Raw genomic sequence first — 18852 nt, 5'->3', positions numbered from 1 at the left:
ATTAGGCCCAACTAAAATATATAGAAAAAAGCATTTAGTACAAAAATGTTTCTGTCAACAGAACCACAGGAATTCTCCGAAAAAAGAGGTACTAAAGAGTGACGAGGGGGTGGGGTCGAAAGAGACTTCTCGTGTCGGGGGCAAATAAATAAAGCCACAGCTAGGGTTGCTGCTCTACATAAGCTGACATTTGCATACGCATATGGATGGAGGGGTGGTAATGGGGTGGGAGGTTACCCGTAGGTGGTGGCGCTATCCCAGTTGTATATCTTAACTACCCAACTTCTCTCGGGGTCTTATACGCAGTCTGCCCAACTGTCTGCCTATTCGACTTGACAAACGCAAACACATCAGCCATAACCATATCTCATTTGGGCTCATATCATAAATTCCTTGAGGCAGAGCAGGGTGATGTGATGGAGATGGCGATATGGAGCACTGAGAACTCAGTAAGCTCCGTAGTTGTTGACTCTTCGCAATTCCAGGGGGCCCAATCTCATGGCAAACCATTTGCAGGCACGCACTAATTTTTTCTCCGCTCTTTTTTGTTTGGTGCTATTCAAAAGTTTGGTTTAGGGCACGTTTCGCATTTTTTGGAGATTCGTTTTATGTCGTTTCTCGGCATTTAAATTTAAGTTTTATATGAATTTCAAGCAGGGCAAGGTTGGCTTGACACCTTTTCTCGAGCCCATTTTACGGTCAACAATTGAAATCAACACTCGACTGTCTCGCTCTGTCTGTATAGTGGATACCTACCATGCAGTAGTATCTTTTCGCTTTTTGTATCTAAGCCTTTGTTTGCCTTGTAGTTCGGTGTGTCGTTAGCCAGCAACTTGCCGAACTGGTTCTGATTCAGAAATTCATAACACAAACATCGGCCACATCCTACTTGGCAACACCTTCCCCGAAAACCCCGGTTGGCTTTTTAATTTTTGGCAACAGAACTTTTGTCGCCTGTCTTCAAACCGGTAACTGGTTTACTATACCATACTATCTATATATAGCCGTACGTTTTTTAGTCAATGATACGGAGCTAATGCCTCGCGATGATGGTGTCATATGTGCTTTTTGTTTGCCTTGCGGTTGCCTTTTCGGTTTCGGCCACTTCCTGGGGCTCTTAATTGGTTATTTCATTTCATTATTCAATTTGCTACTTAATACAATTACTTTGTGTCCACCATTCACTCAATCTTTTGAGCCAGCTTATGTTACTCCAATTTACGCTAATTACCCAGGCAAATAATGAGGCTTCCGCTTCCAAATTTTATGGTTGCTCCCACTTCACTCCTCTTATCTCCCGGCTAATCTGGCCAGAATCCACGAATATAATACTCATATACTTCGAAAGCCCCCCGAATGGCGGAATTCTTGCCTTGGCATAGTTTCTGCTGACTGCCGCAGTCTTGGGGAGGCGCAGAGCTCAAGATAAAGCCAGCCGGAGATTTACAACATTGGGGTCAGTGGGTGGGTGGCACGGGTAGTACTACCCAACTACCCACTAAGTCATAGCGTAAGAAAGCAGGAAGCGCGGAAAATGTTTGCCTGGCATAAATGTGTTTACATTTCCACGACGGTTTACAATTGAGACTTTGGCTTAGACGCGAACCATTTTCCATCAATTGATTGGGCTCGGCCGGCGAGATAGTGAACAAATATACCAGCAGTGCTTTGCAAAGCTATAAATCTATGGGGAACAGCGGTGGGCTTCGCAAGAGATAGCAGGGTTCGATAAACTCATAAAAAAAAAGGAGGACACAAAGTGCTTTTTATGAATGGGAGCACAAAAAATTTGTCTAAAAAAATGTAATTTCAAAGGTTGACAAAACAGACAGAGAAAGCTTTTATCTATGAGGCTTGTTAGGGGTAGTTGAATAAGTTCAAGAAAACGAGATCATAAAATAGGGAAATAATCATTAAGAATTATAAATATATTGTTTTTTTAAATTATGCAAATAAATACAAAAAAAAAAGTCGCGGTCAGATCGATATGCGCATGGTAAATTTCTATTATTGCATACGCTCTCTGACTTCGAAACAAAAATGAAGAAGTGACGGTGAATGTGGAGGCATAACTTTCGTGAGTAGGAGCGAGAAGTACAAACTATCTCAATTCGAAATAGAACGTGGTTGGGATACAATCGAAATCGAACTGGGCTGTTGCTTACACTTCGAGCATATCGAATTGAGGTGCCCGCATATCAAGTCAAAATTGTTATACCAAATCAATCATCGTTTTATATTAAGTTTTTTTGGCTGTAAATAAAAGCATATATTTATTTAAATCTACTAAATCTTTAATAGTCCAAAATCGAATTTGAATGGCACTTCAGAATCCCCTTCCCAAGTAATTAAACATCATTTCCCAAGCATTTCCATCAGTAATACCAATCTAATCCGAAGAAGATTGGCAAATACGGCATTTAATTGGAATCTATAGGTAGTTTTCAGCACACTCAAGTGCTCTCTGTATGCGAGCGGCGATTCCCGCCTGCGAACACACCTGTATTTCCCGCCCTTACACCTGTCATCGAGAGGATTTCCGTAGTTGTTTTTGCACCTACACTCCCCGCCTGCTGGCACTTCAATAAAAGTTGAAATTGAGCTGAAGCCAGAAAAAGGAGGAACAAAGGTGGACGGGGGGGACAACAATTCCCCGATCGAAGTTTTATGGGTTAAATGTGAACTTTTATTGGCATTTATTATGGCCAGCACTTGAAGGGGCCCCCGAATAGTTTACTTGTCAGTTTGGCAGGGAATGTAAATTTGATTGCATTTCGCTCGATTAACCATCAAACTGGGGAAAAACAAACAAGTGGAAGGGGGTCAGGTACATATTTACACAGCCATTTTTCTCTCTAATTGGACGTACAAGAGTGGCATAATAAAAATCTAGACTCGAAACCGCTGACAACTTGAAAACCCACGAGAGTATCTATGCATCTGCGGGATACACAAATACGATTTTATATTTGCCCACAAAGCAGGCTCATTTTTGGGTGGTCGCGGTCATGTACACAGCCATAAAGCATATTTTCACAGATTTATGATTTGTTTATTTTGCGCTCCCATTTCTCGATATGTTTTTCGCGGGACTGTGAGGTAGCCAACTTGGCGACACATTCGCTGTCAGCAAAACACAAAAAAAAGAAGGGAAAGGAAAAAGGAGGGCTGCTCTTGTTATTTTCCATCTTTCGCTTATTGGCATAAATGGACTTCTGCGTGCCTTCGGCGAGTCGCTGAGTCTGCGGATCCGCCGGGTTTATGTTTAATTATAAATCCCGTTACTCAAGATATTTTCAAAAGCGGGCGAAAAGGGAGGAAAAAGGAGTTTTTGCGATGCAGCTGCTGCTTCGTTTATGGGCAGCCAAGCAACTCGAACCGAACTCAGCCAGCCATATTCCCCATCAGCGACTCGTCATCAGTTGGCGATGGTGCTTCTGGCCCCCGCTCCCCCGAAAAACCGCCCCTCCCTGTCCACCCACCACCCCTCCATAAGCATCCCATACCCCTCGCACGACGTGCCCAAATTGCATTTGCATTCGAGTTATGTGCGCTAATTTCACGTTATGAAATTTTTATTTCGCACATTTGCTCGTCGCCGTTTTCTTGCCTCGTTTTTCATCTGCCAGTGAAAAAGATTCAGTCTCAGCTAAATTGGACACAAAACTCTGTATATTTTCATGTCCAAAATGCTCTTCATTTGGTTCTAGATAATATTTAGCTGGACTCTTGAAAGTGTTTACTTAATTTGGCAGACATTTTTTATTGAAATCCGTTTAAGGAGTTCTGTTTTCCAAAAGGTATTCTTGAAATTTATTAATAGGGATTTTGAGGAAAGATAAATATTCACAGTTTTATTAACTAAAATATAGGTTTCAGATCTCAAACTAGAAAAATTAATCTATATACTTTTAATAAGCTTTTCTTCAATCTGTAAAGGAAAGAATATTCTATGACCCTATCAAAACTAGCACAGAAGAGTTCGAATCTGTTTAGCAGCTCTTTAGAAAAAAAATGTTCATTATTTAGACCAAATTAATTCTATTAAGTAATCATCTTCATTACTTTAGCTTTGGGTCAACAAAAGGCGATCTGGCGAATTCCTTAGCCAGTTGAGCGGGGATTGTTCTCTAATCTCGAGATAGTGGCATGTGGGTGACACCTTCCTCCGGCCCCTGAAACCCCTTCCCCCCGTCGAAATGTGAGCAACTCTTTGTTGTTCAATCTGTGGGCGTTGAGTCTTGGATTTCACTTGCTGAAGAGTGCAAAGTAATCAGTAAACGAGGGCAATGGAGGAAAAGGGGAGAAACTGCACCGACAGCCACTTGTAGGCCTCGAGTGTTGGTAAAAGCGTTTTGTATCTGTCGGATACAATGGGCCATAAATCAGAAGAGTTCCACTTGCCGGCGAGATTGCACTATTTTCGAGTTTGAGAAACTTTTGATATTTAGCTGCTGGTGGACTAGTGGACTAGTGGATGGTGGAGAATGGATTCAGATTCCTATTCGGATGCGGATCCAGAAGCACTGTTTTGCGGTGGTAATTGCACGCTCGCTGAGGCGTATCGTATGCGGCAGGTTTCCGTTGTTCATTCAGGGGAAAATGGGAAAGCCGGGAAAGCGGGACCAGAGGGATGAGAGGGCAAAGCATAAAAAAGGGGGAACGACCCGAAATAGCGGCACAGCCGAATGCGGAACATGAAGCATAACAAGGGCGGCACAGAGAAAAAACATAGTCAGACTACCTTGAATTTGTTCTATATTGAAACCTACATCTATTTGTGTTTTTATTAAACTCTTTATTATCTTCAGACAATATCATAAAAGGTGTTTGTAGTAATTTCCATTATCTATGTATTCTTTTTACTATACATTATAATTTATCTTATCGAATGTAACCTTATGTGTATCCAATATAAAGATATTACGCTTTTAAAGAATATGTCATGAGTTCTATATTACCATTTTAATTAGTTTACCGAGCAAATATTTGTATAATGTTTGCTCTTTAAAATGTTTCCAATCTTATCCTATTGATATATTTGTGTCACATAAAAGAATGCATGGGTTCCATTTTTCTCTGTGTGGCGACAGGAACCGGGGGAAATGTTCACGGGTAGTACGTGTGGCAATCTCCAATAGATACAGTACACAGTACGCCGTTCGTAGATGCACAGTCGCAGATACAGATACAAATGCCGCCGCGTGCGTGAGAAGCTCCAAGTTGGTGCGTTTTGCTTTTTTCACGCTCTCTCTGGCAAGTTGGTAGGAAAAACGGAGGAAAACATTGAAAAACACGATAAAAAAAGAGCCATGTTCTTTGTCATGCATGGCTAAATGTATCTGTATCTGTATCTGTGGCTGTATTCTGTGTCTGCAACTCCATCTGTTGCCGCCTCTGTGCTTGAAACTCATATGTGAGCCAAGTGCAGGGCCGAAACTGTAACCAAATACGCCATTAGCACCGAGAGGGGCCCAAAAGAACGGAGAGGCACAGGCATAGGGCCATAATTACATCTGCATCCGTTCTGGCTGAAAAGGATGGGGGTCACACACAGATTGAGGCCATGATTGATGTTCCCCGTTCTGTTCTGGCGGAGATCGCACGGCCGCCTTATCAGTGGGTATCCATCCGAATGGCCAGACATTCCCATTCCCATTACCATTCCCATTCTCCACCGCCAGCAGACTCTTCTCTTCTTTTCTGCAAATTTCCCTGGCTTCCATCAAATTTACAGACCATAAATCTTTACTTCTGCGGGCTGGTCCACTAAATGCCTTCACACAGTAACAGTTGTTTTCCAGCCAAATGGTTTAAGGAAGTTTTCACGGCACTTAATTGCAAATCTCGTTAGGCCCGTAACATCATTAAAAGTTTGCCACCACAAAACCCAATCTATTCATTAAAAAGCACTAATTGTTACAGGTATACAGAAATGGAATTTCAATAGTCACTGAAAACGTGTTAAGTTGAATTCAAACGAGCAAACCGCTGAAATAAAACAAATACAGATTGTATTTTGAATAAAAATATGGAAAAATTTCTACAAAATACGAAATATAAATAATAAATATATTTTATTGTTACTCTCATAACAATGTTGTCTGTGATTTAAAATTCTAATAAGGAATACTTCTATAGAGATATTTCGATATTAAATGAAATCGTGACCCTGTCAAAGTGAATTATTCTGTAAATAGCTCATATGAAATGTCAATTTCAATGTATTTTTTTAGGGTTTCATAGCATATCAAATTTTTGGCCAGCAAGAATTAGGACACTTCTGCTGATGCTGTAACTTCTCGTAAGCCGGACCCTAAAATCCGATTCGACGCGACTTGTTGGAAGCAAATGCTTCGAATTTGTCACTCGACACGTCAATTATATAAATCGCTTTTGCGGCCCTCTCGAAATTCGCCCCTCTTTTCATTTCAAAGCCTGTTGATACAAATGAACGGAAAATAAATTTGAAAATAATGTGTGAATTTCTCCTTTTCTCGTTTCAGCTCCCCGAAGAAAAGAAAAGCAAAAAACCCGATGAGATTGTCAACGTGGAGCGAAGTGAATGAAAATATTTCGGTGCATCGAAAGTGCTTGTGCGTTGGGAAATGCTCTATAGCGATCGCGATCGCAGCTGAGGATTATTGATTCCGTCGAATTACGAATTACGAATTACGGATTGCACAATCCAAAATCCGTCCGCATATATACGAGTGTAGAAATAAATCTCCGGCAAACAGTTGCAGCTGCCTACTTTGGCTAATTGATTTTCATTTCGGTTTCTGTTTTTCCCATTTGTTTGTTAGCTGGTTTGTGGGTCTGTTTGTTCGCCTCTTGCAATGAGGCGTCCAAAAGCTGCCAATCACAACAAAAATAACACCAAAAACAACTCGCCAAATGAACAAAAACAAGCTGAAAAACAACAAGTACATGAAGTGAAGCTGCGCGACAATTGCGTTTGCGATTTTTTGCTGTTTTTTTAATTAATTTTAAGTGTCGCCGTATCCAGTTGCCCTTTTTCTGGCCGGGAGTGGGAAAGATAGCGGTGGAGCGGTGAGACCCTCCGGAAATCGGCAATTTAATTTACAATACAACATTAGTACGGACATAAAAGCGGATAAAGCCGAGTAGCGAAAGGAGAACCGAAAATGTTCGCGGGAATAAGGAAGCGCCTGGCACGCAAGTAAGTCACCAACAAAGCTCCCATACACTGAGAAAATTTTTAAATTGTTAAAAAAAATAACATTAAAACAGAAATACAATAAAGAGTAATCAACTTAATTTTTGTGCAGACATTGATACCATTATCTTCTTTAAAATAATTTAAATTAACGAAAAGAATCACTGTCCATATGGAGTGATATTTTCGCTGGTAAAACTAAGAGTATATTGGACTATCTTTAGCTAAAGAATTCGCGTAGATAAGATAACAGAAATGTAATTAGGAAGTAAACGACTAATAAGAATGTGAAATACATCTTTATAAGAACTGATTTATTGATTTGTTTTTTTAGTTGTAGTGAGTTAAATGAATCATTCGATTGAATTACAGTCTAGATAGACTTTTCTCGCTGTGTATACCACCCCCTTTTGCCCCGCGGAGACGATTATGTCCAGCAGCTTTTATGTGTTTCCTTCTACTTTATCAATGCCGTCCTTCTTCGTCCTCCTTTGACTTCGACTACTTCCTTTGCCATGCGCCAATTCCTTCGTTAATGACTTTCGCGATAAAGGTCATTGGTCGAGGGGCGAAGTCGTGAGGGGAGGGGCGGGGAACCTTTTCAATTTGCAAAATCGCTGACAAAAATGGGAGAGTACGAGACACACAGCAGAAAAAAAGAACGTTGCAATGGCCAAACTTACTTTTGTATAATTAATTTCTGGCGACTTACAATACACTCCCTCTCCGTTTTCCGAAGGCCATGATTTTGCGACTTATCGGGCAAGTAGTCATCAGTCATCGTCATCATTATTATAATGATTTTTTTTGCGTTAAATGAGCCAATTAGTTTAAAATCTTTATTATTAGCTGACTGCTGATGGCTGGCATCTTGGACCGGTTTCGTTTGGCCATAAGCGAAAATTGAATTATGCTCCAATGCGATTCGAATTTCGAGTTTGCCTCGCGGGCCATTACCTCTCCAAAAATTAGCAGTCGGAGCAATCAAAAAGCCATCTGCCAAATGATTTTCGTGGGAAAAGCAATCGCGATGAGAAAACAAATGAAAGTTTCCGCCAAACTATCGAAGTTTTTGCATAGATAATGGAAAAATCATCAACAAAACGGCAAAGTTTTAAGGGAGAAAAAGGGTAATTTATCTTTGTAAAAAGATTGCTTGAAGTAATACAAGAAATAGTGGAGAGATATCTAAAACAAAAAACCGTTTTGAACCTAATAACCTATATAACCAAGGTCTTAGTGGTTTTATACTACCCACAAAGATTAAAATTGAGTTAGTTGCAGGAAATCCTCTGGTTTAATTGGTAAATTATTTTGATTCTATATTAAAAACATTTCTTAAATTAAAATATTTAACTGGATATATTTTCAATAAGTGAAGTCTCTAATGTAGAGCAGTTATACAGAGAGAACATCGCCCATCACTGGTGGCCTTTATTTACAAGTCATGATGTGCTAATTATTACAGAAAAGTGCAGTCGAATGCCTTTTAGCACTTACCGGCGACACGCCCCCCGAGGGCGTACGATGATGATAACTAATGCCCCAAACACATCAGGCACCCATGAACCCAGGTGCTAAAAACACCTGTGCAAATAGAAACCCAAAAGCCCAAAGCACCTTGTAGGTGGGACTCTCGCATTTACATACCACGGGTATATGTATATTATATATGTATATAAGGAGGGGAAGGGGTGTATTTTCGGTGCTTGGCCCGAAACCTTTAAGATCTTTGTGTTTCGGGGGCCCACACACGAAAATGTTCGTTTTGGAACGCCTGCGAGGCCTTTCCCCTTCCCCCTCCATTTTCCTCTTTCCTAACATGGCAATCAAGCGCGACTAAAGCTAAAAATAATTACACAAAAGACATAACACACTTTATTAAGCACTAAACATTTGATGTGCTGGGATGTGGGCTCCGAAAGTCGGATGAAGGCAAGTGCAGCTTGCATAAAGAACACTCGAAGAAATAAAATCGCCATTTAAAATCAGGCTTTAAAGTTCGGATTTAAGACAGTTTGTTTGGAAGCTCTGAAAAGCAAGATTATAAAAATTGTTGAGTGGGATATTATGTTTTTACTTAAAGTATGATTAAGTTGCTTTTTTATAAATGCTCCGTTGATAACCTTTTTGTTATTCAGTATTTACTCAAAATAAGAAATTACATTTTTCCAATTGCACTGCAATGTTCAACATGTTTATCAAAGAGAATTTTAAAATGTTTATATCATGTGGGTAATTTCTTTTCAAATAGCTCTCAACTTTTAAAATATCTGCTTTTTTCTGTGTAAGCTAAGATACGAATATGATGAATTCTCACGAACGTAAAAACTAAAGTCATTGGGATTTATGTCTGAGAGCCGGAGAAACATTAGTGTTTCTCAAAACTTACAGACACTGGCTTCCTAATTATGATTGATACGGGAAGAGGAACATACGACCCACAACAGTAACGCCAGCAAGAATAATAATAAGAACAACGATATATCCGCCGGCAGTTTCTTCATTCGTTCTCAATTTCAAGCCCATTTCGCCCTGCTCCCATTGTTTTCCGCCTTTTGCCTTTCCGTATCAGATGTATCTTTTACATCTCTTGACGCTGCGCATGTGCCTGGTTTTTATGGGTTAAAGGAAATGTGGTGCAACAAAGCGTGAGGCAGTGGGAACTTACAGTTATGTAGGCTATATAGTGCCCCCCACCGTTTTCCAGCTTAGATTACACACAAAAGAAAACGAATAAAATGGAAATTAAACCAAGGCAAACTTCAGGGCTGCTATTTGGCAATTAGCGGAAATCCAAACTCAAACTTTTCGTAATGATAAAACAATTTACACAGGGGGTTTGTTCAGCTGTTACCCAATTTATATGTGCCTCGGTTACAGTTTATTTTGCCAAGTGACGAGAGGACAAATTGATCGACTGATAGACCACACACCCCGAGCTTTTGGGTTCCAACCCTGCGGCCATAAATGCGCCATTAGCACTAACAAACGCATCTCAAAAACTCCACTTGGCCGTAAAACTCTATTCTCCTTCCACTCGAAAAAAAACACCCACCAAAGAGGCAAAAGCATTCATTGCACACACAAAGAAAAATGCCATTTTATGCATTTCAAGTGCGTCTGCCTCCACTATCTGGCATCTCAGTGCCCGCTGGATGGGTTGGGGAATTATACTTATGTATCGCAGCTATCAGAGCCCCGGGTCTGTTTTTGATGGGCGTCCCGCACTTCGGATGTCACAGAAACTGAAGTGTCAATTCCATCATAAGCCAAAGTGGCGCACATATCGCATAACGCATCTCATCTCGGAAAGGGGCCACAGATGACGACTGGGACAGGCCAAGAAAAAGAAAAATTATTGAACAATTTCACAATAACGAAAATGAAATGCGAGAAGAAAGCAAGAAAATTACAATTGCATGTCGGTGTATGTCGCATGGGACCAAGCTCACAACGAAACTGGAATACTCTCACTATTAAAATCGGAAACTTGATGGCTTGATATATATCTCATATCCATTATAATCCAAATAGACCTTATTCAGAATTTCGTGACCTTAAATTGTGCCTCTTAGCAACTAGAATTGGCTGATTTCTCCATTAACATGTGCCATTATCATCTAGTTATCATTTCACATTACGCTAAATAGTTATTCTCCCTAATACGATAGCCATCACATTTATTTTTAGCAATTACTTATACGATTATACTATATCTGAAGGATAGACACTTTCTAAAGTTAATTTGCATGGCAACACGTTTTGCTACGTAAGCTTGTTTTGTTTTATATCATTAATTCGCCACCTTGGCATCTATATTTTCCTATAAATCAAAACATAATAGCTTCGTTAAACGTTCAAGTTGCGAAAATATCTTTAAAGTGTTATTTTAATCTCTTACCAATACCTGGAAGTATTGCATCTGCGCATATCATAAACTATAACATTGATCATAACGATCATTACTTGGGATTATGTATGTATCGCCCTTGAATTAATAAAACTATCAATCAGTTTTTGAAGTAAATGGCTCCGTGTTGCGAAAATCCCTAGGAAATACTCTTCATTAACATCGATCATTTTGGCTGAGACTTAAAGTCGTTGTACCTTTCCCCCTAGTGGAATTAATAAAAACATCTCTGGGAGACCCCCCATTTCCCCTCCTTTGGAATGGATTTTGACAGCAAACACGCCGCCGCAAAAGATATAGCGACAGATCCGATTCTCGCACCCAGTCTTGGCGGCATTTTCACTTTGGGTGCGACAACTGCAGCGGCGGTCGGGATAATGATGAATACCTTTTTAATGAGCGGCTGACACATGCAGATGCAATGGAGATGTCGGCCTGCGATTTATCATCTGGGAGTTTTTGGGGTCGGGAGTGCGGGGAGGGGGAGTAGGGAGCGTGTCTCGAGATCGGGAATGGAACTCCGCCTGAAGCCGTTCCCTGATGCGTGGAATGACCCTAACCTACCCCAGCTCAGCTCGCTTGATTGCCAACTATTGTGCGTTCAATTCCGTTATTGGACCTAAACATGCAGAGTTCGCTGGCTCGGAAAAGTCAGTGCCACTACGCAAACACGCATGCACTGAGAGAAAAACTTAAAAAATTGTATTTAATTTAGTAATATATTTTAGACATCTTCTTTTAATAATAAGTAACTAATGAGTGACATAGGATTTAATTTTGGGCCTTAAATAGACCAGAAAAATATCAGTTTTATTAAATAATGAAGAATGAGAACCCAATTAAAACGCTTAAAATATAAGTTAATTTTAAAAAGTAATACTGCAACTTACAAATTTATAAAACTTTAAAAACTTTTTTAGAGTTTTCATCACTACATTTCTTTCCGTGTACTGATATGTACATGTGTATACATATGTACACATAATGAAATATTCCCGTGCATAGTTTCCGTATTTGCCACTGCTCCCCTGCCATTTTCCAGCTGACCGTACTTGCTTTCTAATTAAAAGTTTGCCCTTAACGTTCGCTTTAAACGCAAGTCAGTTTTTTGGGTTTGGTCGGTGGGTGGGGCGCCCCAAATGAACCCCATTCCCATTCGCAAGCACAAGCACAAACTCAACCCCAACCCAGTCCACCCAACACGACCTGGGTTTTACAGCCAACTAGGTGCCATTGTTGTTGCGGGGCCAGCGAAAATGTTTGTTGATAAATAGAATTTATATGTGGGTATGTGTGTTTATGGCCTGGCCCGGCATTCGTTATAAACGAGGCGGTGGGTCGGTGGGGCGCTGGGGCGACAGGTGGCCCAGACCAAGGTGCGTTATCTGGCCAACGACAGCGGATATGGCCTATTGAGCCTGTGTTTATGGGTCATTAGGGTGCGTGGAGCGCTGGCAAACAATTCGGCAATATCAGCTGGGCCTCCTCCTCTCCTCGTAATTAACATGCCATTGTCCTTGAAGTGAGAGCGATAGCGATCGCTTCCGCTCCGTATTGGCCAACTGCCAATCCAAAATCTGCATGCAAAGCAGCCGAGAGTTGAGGAGCGGCTCTGCTTAAAGCGTGGCATGCAAATAACTTTCTAAACCGACGGCTGCACCTTGACGGCTTCCTTTTGGAGGCAGGGAGCCGATGCACTGAACTAAACTGGGTACGTTTGTTAATTACTTAAACTTTAGAGAAACGTATACATTTAAAGCAAAGAAAAACTTGGCCAATAGCCAATGCAATATTTTTGAGAATTATAATTCTGTTGGGTTTGGTCAAATGAAAATATTAGGCTTCATGTTCGATAAAATGCGTTATTTATGATAGTCTTAATCTTAATGAACAGCCTAGAGGATTTATGATTTATTTCTTGACAGAATAGATAAATTGAATCTCTTTTGTAAATCTTATAGGTGTGTTTACAAGTATTTATTTTTATAATTTTATTATAACACTTAATTTGAACTTTAGGCTACTCCCTAACACTTTCTTAAAGTTCGTTGTATTTTAAGCTGTAATCCTTGAAACTCCCTGATTTTCCGAGTGCCTTTTCAAAATGCAAATGCAATGGCCACCATCGGCTCGCGCCTGTCAATCAGCGGAGGTCCCAGGTGTTTGGCCAGGTAAGCAGTAAGTGTCCACTTGACTTCCGTTTCGTGTTGGTTGCTCCTTGGTTCCCGGAATGAAACGTGACACACGCCGCCGTCTCTGGATGGCTTTAATCTATTGCATTTGGCAGTAGTATTTACATGGCAGCCATTCGGCCCTTGTTTATATTTGCATAAATATTTACACAGCCCAGCAGATGTGTATATGGTAGTGGCTTTTTGCTTTTCGCCTTTTGGCGCCTCTTTCCCATTCATTCGATTTTCGAACCGCCAATGAAGGTGGTGTTCCCCCTGAATGGGGAGTACCTATGGATTAGGGACTCTACTTCACTGCGATCTCATTTCGATTCGGCAACATGGCACTCAATTATGTCGTCGTAATTTCCTGTTCGGCACAATTATATGATGGTTATCGCTATCTTGTTGTTTAACCATATTCGGCTTGGCTCATATGAAGCGTGTATAATAAATCTCCGAACCGACTTGTCGTCAAATTATGCAAATTTCCAGTGTGGGCTCAGTATCAGTTGGGGATCAGAAAGAGCCAGAGAGGGGATATGCATATAGTATAGTGTACCTCCAGATGTGGGTCATCAACGTATCGATAACATCAGACGAAACAAAAAAGAGGGTGTTGAAATGAGAAGGGGCAACTACTCGCATTTCTCATCACGCCCACGCAGTTTTGGAGCATCGCTGGGAAACAATGGCATAACTACTTAGCTGGGCCCAAAGCCCAGAGCCCCATGCACACGCACATATGCAGATGCATCCACTTTTGGCCTCTTGTTTGACTTTGCCTAACACTTTGTGCCATACTTTTTCAACTGACAAAATACACATTCAGGCGGAGTGGGAGAGACAGTGATGCCGGGAATGCATTTGAAGATTTTCTGAAAAAAAGTAAAGAGGGATTTCGTATACTCAAATATCATGTTGCGAGAGCTAAAAAGTATTTACCAAACATAGATTTTTATGCATTTTTTGAATAGATTGAAAAACAATTCAAATTTTTTCCATGAAACATTTTTTCTCAAAATATAATGTTTATAAGGCCTTAACTTTTAACTAAAAACTTTTGTGTGAATGCCTTAAATAGCCAGATCTGACGTGAAATTCACTGTATCTCACACCCCTGGATTAAGACCTCGTTCTAGAGTAAACCTTTCAGAGAAGAGGGACAGGCAGACATGCCTATTTGGGCTGCGTTTGCTGGATTTGGATTTGTTTCAACTCTGCGAAATGGGTTACATGTGAGGCGAAGACGAGGGCCCTTTGGCGAACAAACAAACCCGCTGAGTGGGAGTGCGATGCAGTAGTGCCCAATGTGCAGCGGAGCATAAAGTGCACTAAGCGCGGATTTATAACGGAAGCTTAGCCCGCTCGCCAGCTCATGAATAAATTAACACAAGAACATATGTATGCATAAGTGCCTGTATGTAACGGGGCAGGCATACTGAGCAAACACGCCCCCCGGCACATTGTTCTAAGTATTCCACCAACTACTGGCCATATAAGGCCGTGAGATACAACAGCAACGATTAAAATCGATCTTGAGTCTCATAAATTATGCAATTCAACAAACGGAACCACTCCACCGCTTCAGCAGACAGTAGCGCACTATAGGTTGCAAAAGTGCACGATTGAATCAGATGGGATCTATGCTATAGACCAGATTCCCTAAGTAGAAGGTAGGCAGTGGTATAGCTCTTGAAAACTAAGAGTTTAGGAAAGTTCAAAATACCATATTGCTTTAAAGCATTTGGGAAATGCAGATGCTAAATAGATTTCGAAAATATTAAGCTCTTTCTACTTAAAAAATTAGAGTTCTGGAATTTTAATACTCATAATTTGAAAATTTTTCAAAACTCAAAAAATATTTATTTTGAAAGCTTGATGAAGTAGCATTATGATTAAGAAGCTTTTCATTATAAAGAGGGAGTGGGAGAGTTTAGATTCTGTTCGCCTTATAGAAGCTGGACTGTTTGTGAGGCCCCCGCTCGGAGGAGGCTGCAACTTCATCTGCGTGTGGCCAGTGTGTGTTTCGTTTCTGTTTCAGTTATAGTTTCTTTTTTCCCAGCCCACGCCCATGTCATTGGGCACCCACAAGCGGAGCATGGAGCTCTGGCAGTTGGACACTCGGACAGTTGGGCGGCTCAACTTTAACTTCGATTTTCAATATTCATGACAGGAATGGGGGCGGCAGAGAGTTCGGGGGACAGCCGTGTTCGAATGGCAGTCGAAAATTATGGCAATTACAGAGTTCTGTAGAGTTCTGTAAATTATTTGCTCTGGCGACCTCATTGTCAGCACACACACATACAGACGTAAAGCCACTGGAAAATTCATAACAGCATGTGTGCAAATATTCCCACATGCACTTTGCAGTCGCTGTTTAATAATTCGGTGTGTTTAATGCAAATTGAGCGTTTAGCAGCCGTCAGTAGGCAGAGGAAAATGATCAACTAAATAGGTCCATGACTCGCATATTAAATTGGTTTTTTTAGCTATTTTTATTTCAATGAAACTGCCATTAAAAAAACACACGTTAAAATTTGTATTGTTATTAAATTAAATTCTTCATTAAAATGGTTCATTTACATATTTTCTGGTTTAATTGCTAAATAAATGCCGAAAGAAAAGTAAATAAAATATATCTTTAACTTTTTTGCTGTGTGAATAAGTGTTTTGAAAGCGCTGGGCAAAAGTGACCAATCAGTGGGTCACTCATCACCGAGGAATCCGCTTAAGCTCCCAAGTTCTTATCTCGAAATTCCGAGACCACAATTATGCCTCATGGCTTATCGGCGTGAGCAGCCCTCAATTACAGCGTTCGCATAATTATGCCCCTCAAATCGCTCTTAAAAGACGGCACGAGATTCCAGATCCCCGGGAAATAAATCGGTAGTAAGCGCCTTATGCGGCTTATTTGTAGGTCGTATAAAACGGAGTCCCCCTGCGTCGGCTACTTGCTTTATTTTATTTACTTTTTATACGCATTTGTGCAATATTTATTTTTATGCCAACTGCAATGGCCGAGTGATAAGCGCTGGACAGCGGATGAGACTGGTCTGTGGAGTAGGGGATATACTATATTTATGGGGGATGGAAGGGAGAAAAGGAAGCAGACGAGAGCAGCGACAGCGGAAATTTATGGTCGTCGCATAAAACGCATAATCAGTAAACGAATGTGCCACAAAGGCAGAAGGAGAACAAGAGGCTTGGGGATCGGGGGCTTAACCGAATGACCGATGGATAGGGAATCGGCTGAAGCTATAGCTATAGCCATACTGGAACAATTTCCCCCCAGCAAGGGAGCTATCATCCACACATTCGACGGAAAGCGCTTCGATAGAAATGCAAATTCAAGCAAAACTTGTGCGTAACTTATGGCTCCTGTATTCGTACACTGAGGGAAGTCAAAAAAGATATTTAAGTTTAGACTGTTCAGTCTAAGGACCATTTTATCTTTCGCCTTTCTACTTATACAGCTCCCACAAAGTGTTGAATAAATTCATAAACAAAATTCATTCAGAGAAGAAAGGTTACCCAAAACAAGAGGCTTCTTAATTTCTTAAATATTTAGAATGTTTTTTTAAATAAACAAGCAACAAATCTTTTAACAAATATTATATTATTTTAATGAGGTATATTTACTGTTAAATCCATTCCTGCTTATTTATAATCTCATTAATTTCTGTTTAAAACTAAAATTACCAAATATTAGGAATATCTTCTTTTGATACATAATAAGAAACCAATCATTCAAAAAATATTATATGATTTGATTGAGTAATTGTTTACCCTTAAAAATCATCACTAAAGTTGTAGTAGTGAATCTTAATTATTTTATTTTTCCTTGCTTATTCGAAAACTCTTTACTTTATTTTTAGTGCTTTTAAACTATTTTTTCCCCAGTCCATGTTATGCACACATAAGCTGGATGAGTCAGTGCTAAATTGGTCCGCCTAAAGTGCAACGTTTGCACTCTGCACCTTGCCGCCTTCGGCACTATTTCACTGTCAACTGATCGGGTGATGGGATGGCATCGGGCAAATCGAACACCCAGGGAATCGGGGAAACGGGCAGCGGTAATTGCGGGGCTACGTTAATTAAAGCCCTGTAATGTCATTAGCTGGCCTTTTGACTCGCCCGTCCGGCTAATTAGGTTTGCATCTAACGCAAACGCAGGATGATGACTGCGAGTCTGCGGATGATTTCTGGATGGCCGATGGCTGAAGGCTGACGCACTTGCACGCGATGCGATACTTGGCGTCTCACTTAATTACCGACTGCCAATGGCCAGCTTGATAACAGTTAAATTGATTTTGATTGCTTTATTCGATGCCTATAAATCAAAGACGAATGAAAATTCTATGGGGCACGTGGGTAGCGGCAGCAGCAGCAGCAGCATGAGGAGAATACTGAGGCCGGGAAAAGCGATATGCAGCGATATGGACACCGATATGCTGGGGATATATATCCATAGAAACACATATATATCCATCGGTACTGGCCACTGCCCACTTGTCCAGTGTCAACGTCAAACACGAAACGAAACATTTTGTGCGATTAGCTTGTAAGATTGTTTGCAGCTCTTTTTTGTGGCCATTTATTCAACTGCAGTCGGCAGTCGGCAACTCGATAGTTAGAGTGTGTAAAACTGGATTGCAGCTGGACGGGGCTAGGAGCTAAGAGCCAAAGAGGCTGAGGGGGCAGAAGCTGGCTTAGATGTGAACGTAGACAAGCTGGCAAGCCAAAAGCATTTTGGCCTCATGGTGATTTTAGTTTTAGTGCTTTTTTCTCCTACTTTTTGGACTGTGTGTTTGCCCACTCGAATGCCTCCGAGTGGCAATTTTATCGAATTATTTGCACTTAGCTGCAAATTCAATTGGAAATAACGAGCGACTTTTCGTTGTTAGCACTGGGATGTCGAGGATACGAGTACTTTTGTATACACACTGTATACAAGTACGTTCGGGCACAAATATCCGAGTTCCCCGAGGCCCCGAAAAGCAGCAGGTGATCCCATGCACTTTGCACACTCAAAGACACAAACACAATTGATATCTCTGTCGCAGTCTATTTGGGTCGTGTCAAAAATCGCCGCTAGGTGGTAACCCCCATCAATTGGAGTTGTACAGTAAACATGGGTTACATTGTAATGGTCTGATGTAATTTTAACAACCTTAACTATAAAAATTGAATGAAAAATGTAGATAGCATTTTGTTATACTTTCAAAAGACATTTAATTGATGAGTAACTTAAATTTTAAATTTAATTTTTTTAGTGATAGATTTTTAGTACATTAACAATTGATTTTGTTGTGTATGTTTACTTTAATTAAGATAAGTTTTTCCCAGTGTTTTGCTTGGTGCAACTATCCGTTAAGATCACTTTATGAGCTGCCTCTACAATGTTACTCTTAGCCTATATTTACTATACTTGGGGTGGTATATATTTTAGCATTGTGCAACAATTCGGCCGCTTGTTTCAATTTTTTTTCGGAATTTGCCGATAAGCGACGTGAGCAATAGGAAATATTTTGACACTTCTTTATGGGGCAATCTAAGAAATATGTCAGCCATGCAAAGGCGATATG

General features: G+C 40.5%; 1 protein-coding gene across 5 annotated transcripts in view; it reads left to right on the top strand.

Moving 5' to 3' along the window:
• The window catches only part of LOC108065090 (uncharacterized), a 41618-nt gene that overhangs the window by 3369 nt on the left and 19397 nt on the right, over window positions 1-18852 (top strand). For 4 of the 5 annotated variants that reach the window (XM_070212594.1, XM_017152966.3, XM_070212593.1 and 1 more), the window contains exon 2: window positions 6507-7183. In XM_070212594.1, coding sequence (XP_070068695.1) covers window positions 7149-7183 — 35 coding nt within the window. In that variant the 5' untranslated portion in view covers window positions 6507-7148. Of the gene's footprint in view, window positions 1-6287; window positions 6305-6506; window positions 7184-18852 lie in introns of those variants that run through there. The other variant, XM_070212592.1, reaches the window with a different exon arrangement.

This window comes from Drosophila takahashii, chromosome 2R (genome assembly GCF_030179915.1).
Source record: "Drosophila takahashii strain IR98-3 E-12201 chromosome 2R, DtakHiC1v2, whole genome shotgun sequence".
NCBI lineage: Eukaryota > Metazoa > Arthropoda > Insecta > Diptera > Drosophilidae > Drosophila > Drosophila takahashii.
The sequence above is the reverse complement of the archived record's forward strand: the minus strand, read 5'-3'. Positions and strand labels throughout refer to the sequence as shown.